Source organism: Trichomonas vaginalis, chromosome II, assembly GCF_026262505.1.
Source record: "Trichomonas vaginalis G3 chromosome II, whole genome shotgun sequence".
NCBI lineage: Eukaryota > Parabasalia > Trichomonadida > Trichomonadidae > Trichomonas > Trichomonas vaginalis.
Window position 1 is genome coordinate 16,078,825 of NC_067204.1, and position 13,963 is coordinate 16,092,787.

General features: G+C 31.5%; 10 protein-coding genes across 10 annotated transcripts; 5 read left to right on the forward strand and 5 right to left on the reverse strand.

Annotated features, from left to right (window-relative positions):
- Nucleotides 1-1,234: 1,234 nt before the first annotated feature.
- TVAGG3_0553500 (uncharacterized protein) lies at nt 1,235-1,949 on the forward strand (the record flags this gene model as incomplete). The annotated part of the gene is made up of 1 exon (XM_001309776.2): nt 1,274-1,828. One exon carries the CDS (start codon nt 1,274-1,276, stop codon nt 1,826-1,828), a length of 555 nt encoding a protein of 184 aa, XP_001309777.1.
- A 698-nt stretch (nt 1,950-2,647) lies between these two features.
- On the forward strand, nt 2,648-3,509 carry TVAGG3_0553510 (DnaJ domain domain-containing protein; the record flags this gene model as incomplete). Its single annotated transcript, XM_001309775.1, has 1 exon — nt 2,890-3,225. The coding sequence occupies one exon, from the start codon at nt 2,890-2,892 to the stop codon at nt 3,223-3,225; it is 336 nt and encodes a 111-aa protein (XP_001309776.1).
- A 227-nt stretch (nt 3,510-3,736) lies between these two features.
- TVAGG3_0553520 (uncharacterized protein) lies at nt 3,737-4,302 on the forward strand (the record flags this gene model as incomplete). Its single annotated transcript, XM_001309774.1, has 1 exon — nt 3,738-4,268. One exon carries the CDS (start codon nt 3,738-3,740, stop codon nt 4,266-4,268), a length of 531 nt encoding a protein of 176 aa, XP_001309775.1.
- A 288-nt stretch (nt 4,303-4,590) lies between these two features.
- TVAGG3_0553530 (RNA polymerase II transcription regulator recruiting protein) lies at nt 4,591-5,567 on the reverse strand (the record flags this gene model as incomplete). The annotated part of the gene is made up of 1 exon (XM_001309773.1): nt 4,620-5,546. The coding sequence occupies one exon, from the start codon at nt 5,544-5,546 to the stop codon at nt 4,620-4,622; it is 927 nt and encodes a 308-aa protein (XP_001309774.1).
- Nucleotides 5,568-5,966: 399 nt separating this feature from the next.
- Nucleotides 5,967-6,653, reverse strand: TVAGG3_0553540 (protein C-terminal S-isoprenylcysteine carboxyl O-methyltransferase protein; the record flags this gene model as incomplete). The annotated part of the gene is made up of 1 exon (XM_001309772.1): nt 6,041-6,637. The coding sequence occupies one exon, from the start codon at nt 6,635-6,637 to the stop codon at nt 6,041-6,043; it is 597 nt and encodes a 198-aa protein (XP_001309773.1).
- Nucleotides 6,654-6,919: 266 nt separating this feature from the next.
- TVAGG3_0553550 (pectin lyase-like family) lies at nt 6,920-8,031 on the reverse strand (the record flags this gene model as incomplete). Its single annotated transcript, XM_001309771.1, has 1 exon — nt 6,985-8,031. One exon carries the CDS (start codon nt 8,029-8,031, stop codon nt 6,985-6,987), a length of 1,047 nt encoding a protein of 348 aa, XP_001309772.1.
- Nucleotides 8,032-8,487: 456 nt separating this feature from the next.
- Nucleotides 8,488-8,884, reverse strand: TVAGG3_0553560 (uncharacterized protein; the record flags this gene model as incomplete). The annotated part of the gene is made up of 1 exon (XM_001309770.1): nt 8,572-8,865. One exon carries the CDS (start codon nt 8,863-8,865, stop codon nt 8,572-8,574), a length of 294 nt encoding a protein of 97 aa, XP_001309771.1.
- A 989-nt stretch (nt 8,885-9,873) lies between these two features.
- On the forward strand, nt 9,874-10,236 carry TVAGG3_0553570 (protein serine/threonine kinase protein; the record flags this gene model as incomplete). Its single annotated transcript, XM_001309769.1, has 1 exon — nt 9,874-10,236. One exon carries the CDS (start codon nt 9,874-9,876, stop codon nt 10,234-10,236), a length of 363 nt encoding a protein of 120 aa, XP_001309770.1.
- Nucleotides 10,237-10,470: 234 nt separating this feature from the next.
- TVAGG3_0553580 (protein kinase-like (PK-like) family) lies at nt 10,471-10,749 on the forward strand (the record flags this gene model as incomplete). Its single annotated transcript, XM_001309768.1, has 1 exon — nt 10,471-10,749. One exon carries the CDS (start codon nt 10,471-10,473, stop codon nt 10,747-10,749), a length of 279 nt encoding a protein of 92 aa, XP_001309769.1.
- A 1,538-nt stretch (nt 10,750-12,287) lies between these two features.
- Nucleotides 12,288-13,628, reverse strand: TVAGG3_0553590 (armadillo (ARM) repeat-containing protein family; the record flags this gene model as incomplete). The annotated part of the gene is made up of 1 exon (XM_001309767.1): nt 12,288-13,628. One exon carries the CDS (start codon nt 13,626-13,628, stop codon nt 12,288-12,290), a length of 1,341 nt encoding a protein of 446 aa, XP_001309768.1.
- Nucleotides 13,629-13,963: the final 335 nt, after the last annotated feature.

Here is a 13,963-nt window from a genome sequence, read left to right on the forward strand (position 1 = left end):
TGAAACAAATTACCTGATCGCTATGCCTTCATTAAACAAAATTCTATGAATATTTATTTACATTTAATTTTCTTCATTGATTCAATAACGTAATACATTCAAATGCTTTAATGTTCAAAACATATTGACAATGTAGTGCTCATTATTGCGATAAATCTTCTTATATTGATGTGCTGCATAGGGAGTATATAATTGTAACTATTCTGAAGCCCATGATTCAAATAATTTAAAATACTATATGTGTAAAAACTATTTCTAGCTTGATTGCATATCAGAACTTTTTTTAGAATGTAGATGATGTAGATCTCAGTATAAAAGTGAGCATTTTGGTGATAGAAGGATTTACGATATCTTTCCAAGCATGGGTGAAAATTCATGGTTCAAAAATCCTCAATATAAAATAAGATTTTTAAAAAAACTACAATATTGGATAAGAAAAGCAAGATTATTTTGTAATGTTTATTAATGGTATGTCATTTTGAATAGAAAAACAATTAAAGAAACGTAATCGAATTTCGAAAATTTTTCGGTACAATCATGAATCAATAAGAAGATTGGATTTGTTTTAGTCTTTCAACACGTCAACAAATGGAGAAGGAGATTCTAGAAAATAATAGTCTTTTCAGATGTGATATGATGGAATAGCAATTTATCCCAAAAATACACCTGTTAACTTGATATCAATGATACGAATAATAATGTTCGCACCAAATTGGCCGTCTTAACAAAATCTTAGAAATATTTGACTAAATCCGTTTGTAAACAATTTGAAGATTGTTTGCACAAAGATGAAATCTTCTATGCAAAATATAATAATATTTGGCTTGTAAGAGTTAATTCATATATGAAATATCATTTTGATGTAAATAACATCGATTTTACAATTGAACGTCGCGGGTTGAATCCCTTATGATGTAAACTGTGGCATACGTAACTTCATTTCACAATTTCGTGGATTTCGATACTTGCAATACAGCATTTTATCAATTTTATCCTCCGATATCAAAAATTTTAATTTTAAAATCTTTTAAATATCGGAAAATAGATATAAATTGTTTCGAAATGCTCGCAAATGACGATATGAATGTAAAAGAAACATGAGGTAACAAAATAAACGAATCGAAAGCTAATTATGGTAATAACCAGTATACACAGCCCTCAAAAACAAAAGAAACAGGATAGGGATTGATTTTATGAGAATTTTCTCAAATTTTTTGTCCAACCGTTGATGTTCTTTCAAATTTTTTCATAACTCGACTTCATTTTATTTCTGATGTCAGCACCAGAGGTTCCACAAGCACCTCCAGAGCAAGCCGCCCAGGCCAAGGTTACAGCTGAAGCTATCGCACAGTCTGGACTCCTTGAACAGATGGCTGAGAAGCGTGAAATCAAGAAACAGCAAAAAGAAGAAGCCAGAGTTACAGCTGATGCTATCGCACAGTCTGGACTTCTTGAGGAAATGGAAAAGAAGCGTGAAATCAAGAAACAACAGAAGGAAGAGGCTAGAGTAACAGCAGATGCTATTGCTCAGTCCGGCCTTCTTGAAGAAATGGAAAAGAAGCGTGAAATCAAGAAACAACAGAAGGAAGAGGCCAGAGTTACAGCTGAAGCTATTGCTCAGTCCGGCCTTCTTGAAGAAATGGAAAAGAAGCGTGAACTCCAGAAGGAGCTCAAGGCCAAGGCTAAGATGGCTGCCGAGGCTGCTGCTAACTCCGGCAAGATCGAAGAACTCGCTGAGAAGCGTGCTATCCAGAACGAATTAAAGGCCAAGGCCAAGATGGCTGCTGAAGCTGCTGCTGCTGCCAAGGCTAAGGAGGAGCAGAAGTAATTATTCTCAATCGAGGACTTATAAAATCTAATAATTACGTTTTTATTTTTAAAATTTCTTGTTTTCTGTTGTTTTTCTGAAAACCTATTTAAGATTGCCACAATACATTTAGTTCAAGAAGGAAGTTATGAAATTAGGTTGAAACGATTCTTTCTGACTATATATGGCTTTAAGCTATCATATGATGCTAGCAGAAATTCCTTATTTATGCAATGTTTATAAGGATGATCTAATCCAAATTGTATTTGATTTAAATAATACGATTTTTTTGCAATTATTTTCCAAATAAGGCTTATTTCTGTGGAGAATAGTGAGAATTTTGTTTAATTTTGATTGATTTTAGATTATTGATATTGGCATATATATGTAAAGTTAGTTTGAATAATATAAACATCTAAAGCAATTAATTCATATAATTTTGGAAAAGAACTTGAATTTCCATATATTTTACAGACATGCTGTAGATTTCAAAAATCTATAATTAATAAATTTATTGAATTAAAGCGAATTCATCTTTCAAAATTCCAAAAAAAATTCAAAAATTTATTTATCATCTCATACTTCTCGTATTTTCTATTCATTTTTTTGATTTTGAAAAAAATTTGGAAGTTTTAAAAATGTGGAATCAATTCCTAAGGCATCATTCCTTAAACCTATTACAAATTTATGTTAAATCATTCTAAATTATTTGAAATTAAAAATTAAACTACTAATCAAGACATGTAATGATATCTATCTATAATAATAGGAAAAGCTTTTCAAAAGGCAGATCATTACTGCCTTCCATTTCCCAATACAATCAAAATCAATTGTTCAATTTTTTGATGGAATCATGAATAGTATCGACTTATCATTTTTAGATGGTTACAAACCATATCACCTTCTAAAATGAACAATTTGGGTGAATGCAATTCTCAAATTGAATTAGATTGTGAATCTCATCCTTTTGTCTAAAGAATTTAACATTCTTAGACTCATTAAATTATATTTCTCCCAAAAATCACTGATTTTTTTTAGATAGGTCAAAGGCTGATTATTGAAGGACGATATGTAAACTTTGAATGGTGATTGTTGAGCTTGCAGGTCTAGTCATTTCATCAACTAAAGTCGTTTGTTCTACATTCATCAATGGATTCAAGCATGCAGCAGCAGCCAACGCACCAAATGGAAATGCTTTCCAAAAATTTGCTGGCGCTGTATTCGGTATTCAATTCCAAACAAGAATGATGCCAGACGAAGCCAGACAAATTCTCGGCTTTGAGCAGAAAGATAAATTAGATATTAAATCGATCAAAGAACATCTTGATAGGATGATTAAGCTTAATGATCTAGAAAAAGGTGGCTCACCATATCTTAATGAGCGCTTTATTGCAGCTTCACATGTTCTTGCTAAGTAAAATAAAAATAGAGTACCTTTCAAAAATCCAACTTCATATTATTATTTATAAAGCACGTATTATCACTAATTTACATCAAGTTTAAATAGAGTGTTTAAAGCTTATACATTAAATTTGAAATTAAAATATTAAGTTAATCTAACTATTTCTGAGAGATATTCCAAGGAATACCACAGTATTTGAAATAATATGAGATATTGTGACAAATTAATATGTTGTTTTAGCTTAAATATCTTCAATAATTTGTCCATATTTATCAACTTAATGATAACAGACTTGTTGTTGACAATTCAGAATGAGATAGGTCTCTGAAGAAAAGTGGAGCATAGATATAGTACTATTAAACAAACTCAGAAACGTGAGATCTTGTCAATTCAGAAATGGAAAGAATTTGAGATCCAGTTTTGAAAAATACGATTTTCTAAGTAAACACAGTTGTGAAATTTCACTCTTGAAGCTTGAAAATTTCTTGAAAAATGACCGTTTAATTATTTATCGCTTCAAATTTGAAGATGACTGAGACTATTGATTGGAAAAAGAAATACGAAGAAATGGAGAAAAACTATAAAGATATGGAATCAATACGCATTCATAGCGTTATTGCTGATATTGACGATTTACAAAGTAAAATTGAAGAACATGAAAGGGTAAACACAGAAATTAGAAACGAACTTGAACAAGAAAATGAACAAATAAAGGCAAAAATACGTGAAGTTAATCGAATGAAAAAAGAAATTGACGAAATTAATTCTAAAATTGCTTTAGTAAAGAAATCCATTCATGATGTAAATCCAGTATTAGAAGTTTTAGCTGGATACAGTAAGTTTAACATTGATATTCAGGAAAAGAACTACTTTATTATTAGAATTAATACAAAAATTTGCTTTTCTTTGAAAAGCTTACAAGAACTTGAGTATCAACCTATTCAAGGTCTCGATCAAATTCCAAATAAATCTCTTCGCGCCAGTTGTCAGCTTAATTTTAGACAATTACCAAAACTTTGCGATCAGGTTTTGCAATACAGCGAGCAACCATCTAATTGATATTTTTTATTTGTTTTATAAAGTATATGTTATTTTTCTATTGCCTCTGAATAATAATTATATTTCATATTTATGCATGATATAGAGCAATATACAATCATTACATCTTAGAACAAAAAATAGTTATTACCTTTAAATGTTGCTCAAGAAAACATCTTTCCAATTGATAGGAGATGTAATATCTATGGTTTCTCTTGAGATATGAATAAGACTAATCGCATTACGAACATAAAAGAAAAGAAGTTCCAACAGAATGCAATAATAAGTAATAAAAAGAATCAATTATTAAAACAAATCAATGAATATTTAATAGATTTATTTATCACCAAATATAAACATAAATAATAACGACTAGTTAAGGCTCTGCATGATAGATAACAAATTAGGCTCCTTTGCAGAGTTTTGGTCTCTATTCTGAGATTTAAACATTGGGCTGAAGCTAGGAGAGAATAAAGAGAGGCCAGTTCCCTTTGATGAATCTCCCCATGGGCTCAACAATGAATCATTCTTGAACAATGGCGAAATTGCTCCGAATGGTGATCTCATTAATGATGGAGAGATCAATTCGAAGCTACGTGGAGTCATTCCAGTTGACATCTGATCTAATGATGGTTCTGGAATCTGCTCATCGATATTTGGCTTAGGGAAATCGTAATTCACTGAGGAAGGTGTTTGCGGTGGAGCAATAACGTTCTGAATATCTGTAACTGGTGTTGAATGCTGACATTTCACAATGGAAACCTGATCTGGAGATATCTTCTTTAATGTAGAATTCCATCTGTTTTTGATTGAGTTATCTGATCTTCCTGGCATCATAGATGCAATTTTGACCCATTGATTACCGAACTGTGCATGTAATTCTAAGAGTTTAGCATCTTCCTCTTCGGTCCATGCACCATGGTTGTTAGAAGGGTCAAGGTGGTTCCTCCAACGTTCACGGCATTGCTTTCCGATTCTTCCTGGTAATAATGCAGCGAGTTTCGTCCAGTTTTTAGTACCGTATCTTGTAACAAAATCAATAATTAATTCATCTTCTTGGCGTGTCCAAGATCCTTTAACAAGATCAGGATTGACGACCTTATTCCATCTTTCAGAAACTTGTTGTGGTGTTTTTCCTGGAAATCGTTTTGCAACTTCAATCCAATTAACTTTTTGATGATCTTGAACAATAGCGATTAATGCATCATCTTCAGCTTGTGACCACTTGGTTGCTCTTGATGGAAATGATGTTTTTTGTCTTGTTCTTGTTGGTGCTAAAGCGTTGTTCTGGGTTTTCATATGTTTAAAATTTAAAAATTTAAACGGAAATAAAATCCCCTCAATTTTTTGAAAACTTTATTTTTGCTCAAAAAACACTCAATACTCAAGTGCTACAATAATTAAGCGCTTTATCAGCAGAAAACCCAGAATATTATATTTCGTTTCTTATTATCGATACGATCCTCTGACATTCAAAGGATTTACATCGAAAATATAAATTGACTTTGCCAATAAGGTCGACACTGATATATATGACGTTATGCCTTAGCAAGATGTAAATCAGATCTAAATATTGCTAATATTTTTTTTTTAATCCTTCTTTTATTTGGGCTTGGAAAGTTGCATGTAATAATACACATGATAGCCATCATATATTTTCTTCCATTATATTAAAATCATTTTCGATATCTTATGGAAAAATAAATGAGAAAAAAAATATCATATATTCTTGAAGCATTTATTGGAAAAATATAATTAATATTTTACAAAATGCGATATCAATGATAGCTCGCTTAGAATAAAAGAATCATCCATGTTCTTGTTTCTTTACGGTATTTTTCGTATTCTGGGAAGAACTTTAGAAGATAACGTTCTTCAATGTCGATTCTCTGGCGGAAAAAGATTGATAAACGTACATAAAATCCGATAATTGCAATAGGATTTGTTAAATAGATCTGTGAGCTGATAGCGAAGATTAGAAACCCTAAATATGAAGGATGGCGTATATATCTATATATACCTGTTGTAATCAATTTATGTTCTGGTTCCTTTCTGAAAGCTAATCTATGTGTGAATGACTTACCAGCATGCAATATAGCACTAAATCTAATTGCAAGGCCAATTGTCATACCAATAAGTCCAAAGATACTGCATTTATTTCCTAATTTTGATTTAGAAGGGAAAATGATTGATTCTACTAAAAATTCTAATATGCCTACACCAAATGCAAAGCAATACTCTGGAGTGATCAAGAAACTTGATCTATCTGTTGTATCTGGGTGAAAATGCTTTTGTAAGAAATATTCAGCGATGCTATAGCCAATTAAAATGACAAGCAGTATCAATATCATTTCAAATATACCTGCCCAGTCTGGAGAAAGGCTAAACATTTATATCAAAATTTTTGTGTCATAGAAATCAAATCTAAAAACGGCCAAATTAGGATCCCAAGTCGTCAAATAGATATTTGATACTTGAAATGAGAAAAACATACAATATGTATTGACACAAACTATAAGTAATCTATAATCACTCATAAATGAATTGTTTTAGCTCTGATTTTACATATTTGTACATATTTGATATCGAAACTGGCCATTGTATGAAAAATCAACTATGATACAGTTAAGTTAAACGTAATGACAGTGAAGTATTATAAAATAATGAGAAAATAAAATGTAAATTTAACATTTTTATTATTAACTATAAACAAACAAAAAATAATCAAATAAGGAAGTTATTTGATATTAATATATCTATACATTCTGTACAAATTATCAGGATTGAGCTCACTATTTCTTGGAAGGGCTAATTTTGATGGTTTTTTAGTGAAAACGCATTGGACGTTGTATAAATTATATTGTCCACTCATAATTCTCTGTTCTGGAAGGTCAATTTCGCATTCTTCTATTGTTAAATATCCTGGACCATATGCTTGGTTAAAAACAGCAAATGTTCCGGTATTTCGCTTGAAAACACACTTCCTGAGTATACAATAACCACCACTAATGTAGAAAAGACCATCAACAGGAACTGTATTTTTGATAAAGTTGCAAAACGAAATATCATCATCAGGTCGTATATGTACGAGTGCAAGCATGTGATTTGGACTTTGGTTATGCCAGAATTGTGAAAGTTTGAGTGAAAATGAAACTGATTCTGAAGTAGCAAGTCCAGATGCGTATTGAGCAGCTATGTTATAGCTGGAGTTAAGCTGGGAGATACACTGCACGCCTCCAACAAGTATGGCAGCTTCTGAGCCACGTAATGTTTCTGAAATTGCACAACAAAAAACTGTTGTTGTATTAACTTGAGCGTAGTTACAGGTCGTTAGAAAAGCCTGTCCACTCCATGCCATGTCAGAAATTGAACATTCATGGAAAGCCGACTCAGATAGATTTAATCTGGCACTTGTACAGTATAATCCGCCACCATTTGTGGTAGCAGAGCATCCTAGGAACAACGTTTTGTAGATTCTGACAAAAGCTTGTGGATGTTTTACTAAAACAGCACCACCTTGCTCCGAATTCTTTAAATCTGAGAAAATACTTTCTTTTATTTCGATATTTTCGATCGTAACATCATTCTCTGACTGAATGACTACTGCTGAACTTAAGCTCTTGGAAAATTTCGTTTTAAATATGCTTTGAGATTTCGAAGAATAAATTATTGGACTAATTTGATGGGTGAAATAGCATCTTTGCAGTGTGTTTCTATGTGTCAATAGCGGAGATAGACTGCTTGATATCTCAGAAAGCCGAAGAGAGCTAAAAGTAAAATTCATAAAAAAAAATATGAAACACAATTTCGTATAAATTTCCTAGATAAAAGGGTTAGATTTTAGATATATTTCTAGTGAACATCTACTAGTAAGCATCTAAAAGAGTCATATTATAAGTATAATTATGTAAGATCTTTAGTTTTATTCTGAATCTCCTGATCAACATTCAATTTCCCTATATATAGTTTGAACATCTACACATACTCATTTCTACACTTATTTTCATAAGGATATTGCAATCAACATCACATTTTTAAGATTGATTAAAAATATTAGTTTAAAAACTCAATTGTTTCATGCTTAACCATTAAACAATTGGTAATTTATGCATTCCCAGCTTTCCAAACTATTGCATAACTTAATTTCATTACAAATATGTAATTCAGTATTAAACAATAGAACATGAATGATTTTTATTTGATACAAATTGTTTCGACAATAATTATAAAGGACAAAGAGCCAGTTTGGAGCCTGTTAATAATGGAATGTCATTAATATGATACAAAATGTATTTAATATGATAAACAATAATATATGCAACAATTATAACTCATCAATAACAACTGGTTGTGTTGATGCTGATTCTTCATCAGGTTTCGAGGTATCTTGCTCGTCAATACTATCAGATCCTGACATATCATCAAGAACCATGATCTTTTCGAGTGGGATATCATCATCAAGGTGCTTACCGAAGATGAAGTATAATACAATTGAAAGGCATGCAAGAAAAACGAGAGTACCTGCTGGTATGGCTATTTCACCTGCTTTTCCTATATTAAGTAGTTTGATTTCGTCATTATCTTCGCTGAGTACATGAGCCAATAATAGAGCAAACATAATGAAAAGGGCCTCTCAATTCCCATCGTTAACTCACAATAAAATCTGGCACTTTTCGAGATTTTAGCTGTCAGAAATTTCATATGTTACACATCGGCCGAAAATAGCAAATTCCAAATAGATTTAATGTCAAATGACTACATTGTATTGGAATTTGCTATCGTTGAATTTTTCTCAATTTTTACAACCGTTGGCCGAATTTAGAAGGCCATTTGCATGTGGATAATTGAATTTGGATTTAAACCTCTCATCCTAGCCATTGTTGCAGAAAATATTCTATGAACGGAGCTGTTTGAAATTTGAGATTTCAATAACGATATGAACACAAGACTTGAAATTATGATCACTATATTTAGGATGCAATACATGATAATTTTATCCATTGTTGATTGAACTTATGCCCAGGACAAATTAATCTCAATATGTGCTCATATTGACTTATATTAACAAAGATATGACTATTACCATATAAATTCTGACTCTTCTGGCAGCAAAAAGCCAATATTTACATGATATTCATTCTTGATAAATTTCAACCTTTAGTTTTCATAATGGGAGCGAATGAATTAACTAACATACTCATTTACTATAAAATGAAATATTAAATCCATTCTATATATTCAAATAATATGAATTTGGATATATAGAGTGCATTTCTCGTGGTTAAACAACTTCTAAGCGAATAATTCAAATAAGTGACATGAAATAAATTAACTGGACCAAATAGGATATAATAATGTCATAATTTAATAAGAATCACCAAATTTTCATAAAGATACACACAAATTAATAAAGGAATTAGTCATTTAACTTGGCATAACTAATAAATGTAGATATTAAAACCGAGTCAGTAAACTTTCAACAAATCTCACATCTTGATATTTTCAAAAGAAGTACAGAGTGAAATTAATCGAGGATATTCCCTGATTATTTTTAACAAGTGAAATCTTTCGATTTACTAGAAATACGCAGAATTGGGTTGACAGCAGAAAATTTCTTCAGAAAATAATGCTAGCACGCAGTAATAAGAATGCAGATCCAACAGGGCGCTTCGAAAAATTAGACACCCTCCTTACATGCCATACAAACGTTGTCTCGTATAAAGCTTATGACCGAGAAACAGGAATGGAGGTTTCATGGTTCGAAGTAAACGTTATTGATTACACTCCAACGCAAAGACAGCAACTTCTAGTTACAGCGGCTCGCTTTATGAACCTTCGCTGCAAAGAAATTCTTGCAGTTTTACACTATTGGGAAGATTTCGAGAATAACATCTTTTATTTTGTTACTGAAACCATCAATACTTCCTCAATTGCAAACATGATTGTAGATTTTGGCCCGAAACTGAAACCAAAATTAATTGCAAAATGATTTATTCAAATCCTCTCTGGACTCCAATACCTTCACGAGCAAGACCCTCCCATATCACATCTTAAAATTATCGCAAAAGAAATTTTCATTAAGACTCAATCGCGAGTTTTGAAATTACAACCACCAATTCTTGATCCTTTCGCATTCAACATTGGCGACAATTACCTCAAAATCAGAAATAATACACCTCCCGAATACCTATACAATCAATATAATAGAGAATCAGATATTTGGATGGTAGGCTGCTTAATGTTAACTCTTGCCACAGGACTCGAACCATACAGCAGTCTGAAAACACCATTCTTATTTATCAATGCCCTTAAAAACGAAATTCCTCCTACTGAAATCGATAAAATAGATGATCCTCTCTTACAGAGCTTAGTTCGTAGCTGCTTCCAGCCATCAACTAAGAGACCAACAGCACGCGAGCTCTTAGAGCATCCTTTCTTCCATCAACAGTTCCCTGATAACTTGCCTTTGCAACAAGATCCTACTTTTGAAGTTCTTTTGTGAGAAAGCTCATTTAATTTCAAGCATGACAAATAAATGTTCTATTTTTTTTGCTTTGATAATATTTCTATTCATCTTTTTTACAAAATTTCATTCAAATTTTGAAAGAAACCCGGATAAACAACTCCAAAATAGATTCAATCGACTGTAAAGATTATTTGCTTTCAAATAATATTAGTATTTCATGATAATTAGACTACTTTTTAAGTGAGATGTTTAGTGATGAAAGAAAAACGCAAAGAAAAGAAATATATTTACTATGTTGAATGTTTTGTTTGATTTCATAAATAATAGGAATATCTGCAGGACAAAGAGCAGTTGAAAAATGAGAAAGATTATGAGTAAATTCATTTGTGATTTTATTTATAAAGTTAACAACTCCTGCTGTTTTTGGAGATTTGTTATCAATGTAACATCCATTTAATGTAATTGTACCTGAAAAATAAGTATATTTACCGATGATGTTTTTTACAAAACAACTATTTCTGATATAAACCGTAGTAGAAGAATATGCAACAAGAATTCCTCCATTATTGTTATTTAAAATGTTACAATTTCGAATTTCAAAAATTTCTTGAGAACTTGAGAGATCAAATTTCCAACCAAGATCTCTACTTGTTGAATTAGAAAAAGTGGAAAATAAGCAATTTGAGCCTGATGAATATGAATCAACGTCATAAAAATCTCTAAAATATATTTTTGAAAATGAAATGTTGATTGATTTAATTTGGATTTGGCCGTTTTTTAAATAAAGATTTTTAATTCCTAAGAGTCTTTCATCTCCACTTTTACTAATAGAGGAATCATAAATATAATTTTTGTAGGTATTACTATTACTAACATCACTTCTACAGTAAACACCTTCTGTATAGTATGGGTTTACTTTAGAAGCGAAACTGCAAACGCGATCTTGAACAAATTCGCCTTCTTGTTGATAGAAAATACAACCGCCCTCACCATTGTTACTACAGTTATTAAACGTTGTAGTATCAATGAGGAATTTGATTGTATTTTTTTGAGTGTTTAAGTAAACTGAACCTTGTGTGTTTACTTGAGTGAAAAAGCAAGATGAAACATAATAGCTAGTTTCGTTTGCTGTGAATTTATTATTATGTTCTGTATATTCATCGTATTTTTCAGTTGATAGATAAAATTCAGTCCAAGATTCGTGTATTTTTCTTCGTGAATCATTGATGAATTGATGTTTAAAGAGTATTCAATAAAATTCATCTCCAAAAGAGATTTATGAAATAGCTTTTATCCCTATAAAAGGGAAATTTTGCTATTTCATAAATATTGGATAAAAAAAAAACATTATTACACTTTTTCAATTTGTTTTTGTTTTCTCACAAGAGATAACAAGTTAAGCGATCGGCTATATGAGAACTTCTTTTCCAATATCTTCTTGTGGAAAAGTGACAAATAGCAACTTTGTCCCTCTCTCTCTGGCTGTTTCATGAAAATTTACAAACAAAACTTAAAAAGGGAGTTAATTATATATAACATTTATTTCATACATAATATAAACATAGTTTCATAAGTTATTCGGGAAAGATTGTTTGTTTTGCAATAATTGCAAGTCTTTGTCCATCTTCTGATCCAGTATCAATCATTTCCTCAAGATATTCTAGTAGGTCATCGAGATCAACAGCAGAAAACAAATGATTATTGAAATTATAAGAAATAAGAATAAATTCGAGGAAAATTGGTCCAAAATCAGGAGATCTAGAGGAAGGAGCAAAGGAGACACATTCAGAAAGAAGTTCTGCAAAGTCAGAACGGTTGCAAACTTGAGGGCCAAGTGTTTTTACAAGATTACACAAAGTAAAGAAGAAATTCTCTTTTTCTATTGCTGGCATATCAACAACGTTTTGGTATATAGCATCAAACGCTCCAGATAAGAAAAATGGCTCTGCAAATTCGGGAATTGCAGCGATATTTGAGAAAAGGAAGTAAAATCTACTCTTAACAGCGGAATTAGGGAAGACTCCAAGGAGAGTTTCAAATATTGTGCCCATTGCTTCCTGAGCGAACAGGATTATTCCGTATTTTACGATTAATAAGTTCCATAATTCCAAAAGTCGACTAATAACCGATGATGTATTATCCCATAGAGGAGCTGTTGTCGTAAGTTCGCATAATCTTTCGAAAACATCGCTTGGGAAAAATTGATTAATTTTATTTGATTCAAACTTCTTTGCAAACGTTGTATAGATTGTAATAATGGATGACAACACTTCAGGGTCCCTAAAATTAACTCCCATGAATAATTGAAGGATAAAATTGAAAGATTTTTCAGAAGGAGTGTAATCTGGATAATATTTCAGTAGGGAATTAACTAATGTACATAAATAACTTATCTTGTAATTGTCAAGTTGCATTAACATGTAATTAAAAAGTTTATCAAAAATTTGTTCATCTTTTTGAAGCTGTTGGATACACCATGGTTCGTAGAGCACAATAACTTGTAAAAGTTCAACTGCGTATGGAAGAATCGATGGTCCTCTCATCAGTTTCAAGATGATATGAATATAATCGATACATTCTGATCTAGCTTTGTGAGATCTGTATGCTATTGCTGCCATGATGTGAAGGGAGTTTGAGCAAGTATTTGTTGAAGAACTGTTTAAACTTTCGCCTAAAATTCGAATTGCGTTTGAAAAAATAAGAAATTCTTCTAATTCTTTACCGCAATTTGTAATGAAATCGAGTAATTTCATATATGTTTCAGCGCTTGCTTCGTTGTTCGCTATTGCTTGTAATTGACCTAAAGCATGATCTCTTTCATTATCTAAAGCATTTTGGAATGGATCTTCCTGGTTTTCTGAATCTAGAATTGTTTTGGCCGGCTCAGAAGGTAATTCATTCTTATAGTCATTCATAGGTTAAATTTTTTTTTCTTTCAATTTATAAAAATTTTGAGAATTTTTAATTTATTTTTACAGGAACAGAGCCAAATTTCAAATCAGTGTTAATTTAGTGTGAGAAATCAATTTGTACCACAGTGATCAGCCTTTCACGCTTACAAATTCAAAAATCGTCTTAGCTCATAATTGTTTTGAATTATTTATCAGTAGTAAACAGTCCTTAGTTAGACAACCATGAATCAAGTTTCCAGATGAAGTTTGTGATGTTTACATCGAAAGGGAGATTCGTTAAGCGTTTTTCTCGTTGAATATTGAGTTTCCCGGATTTTAAGTTATTCATAAAGCTCCTC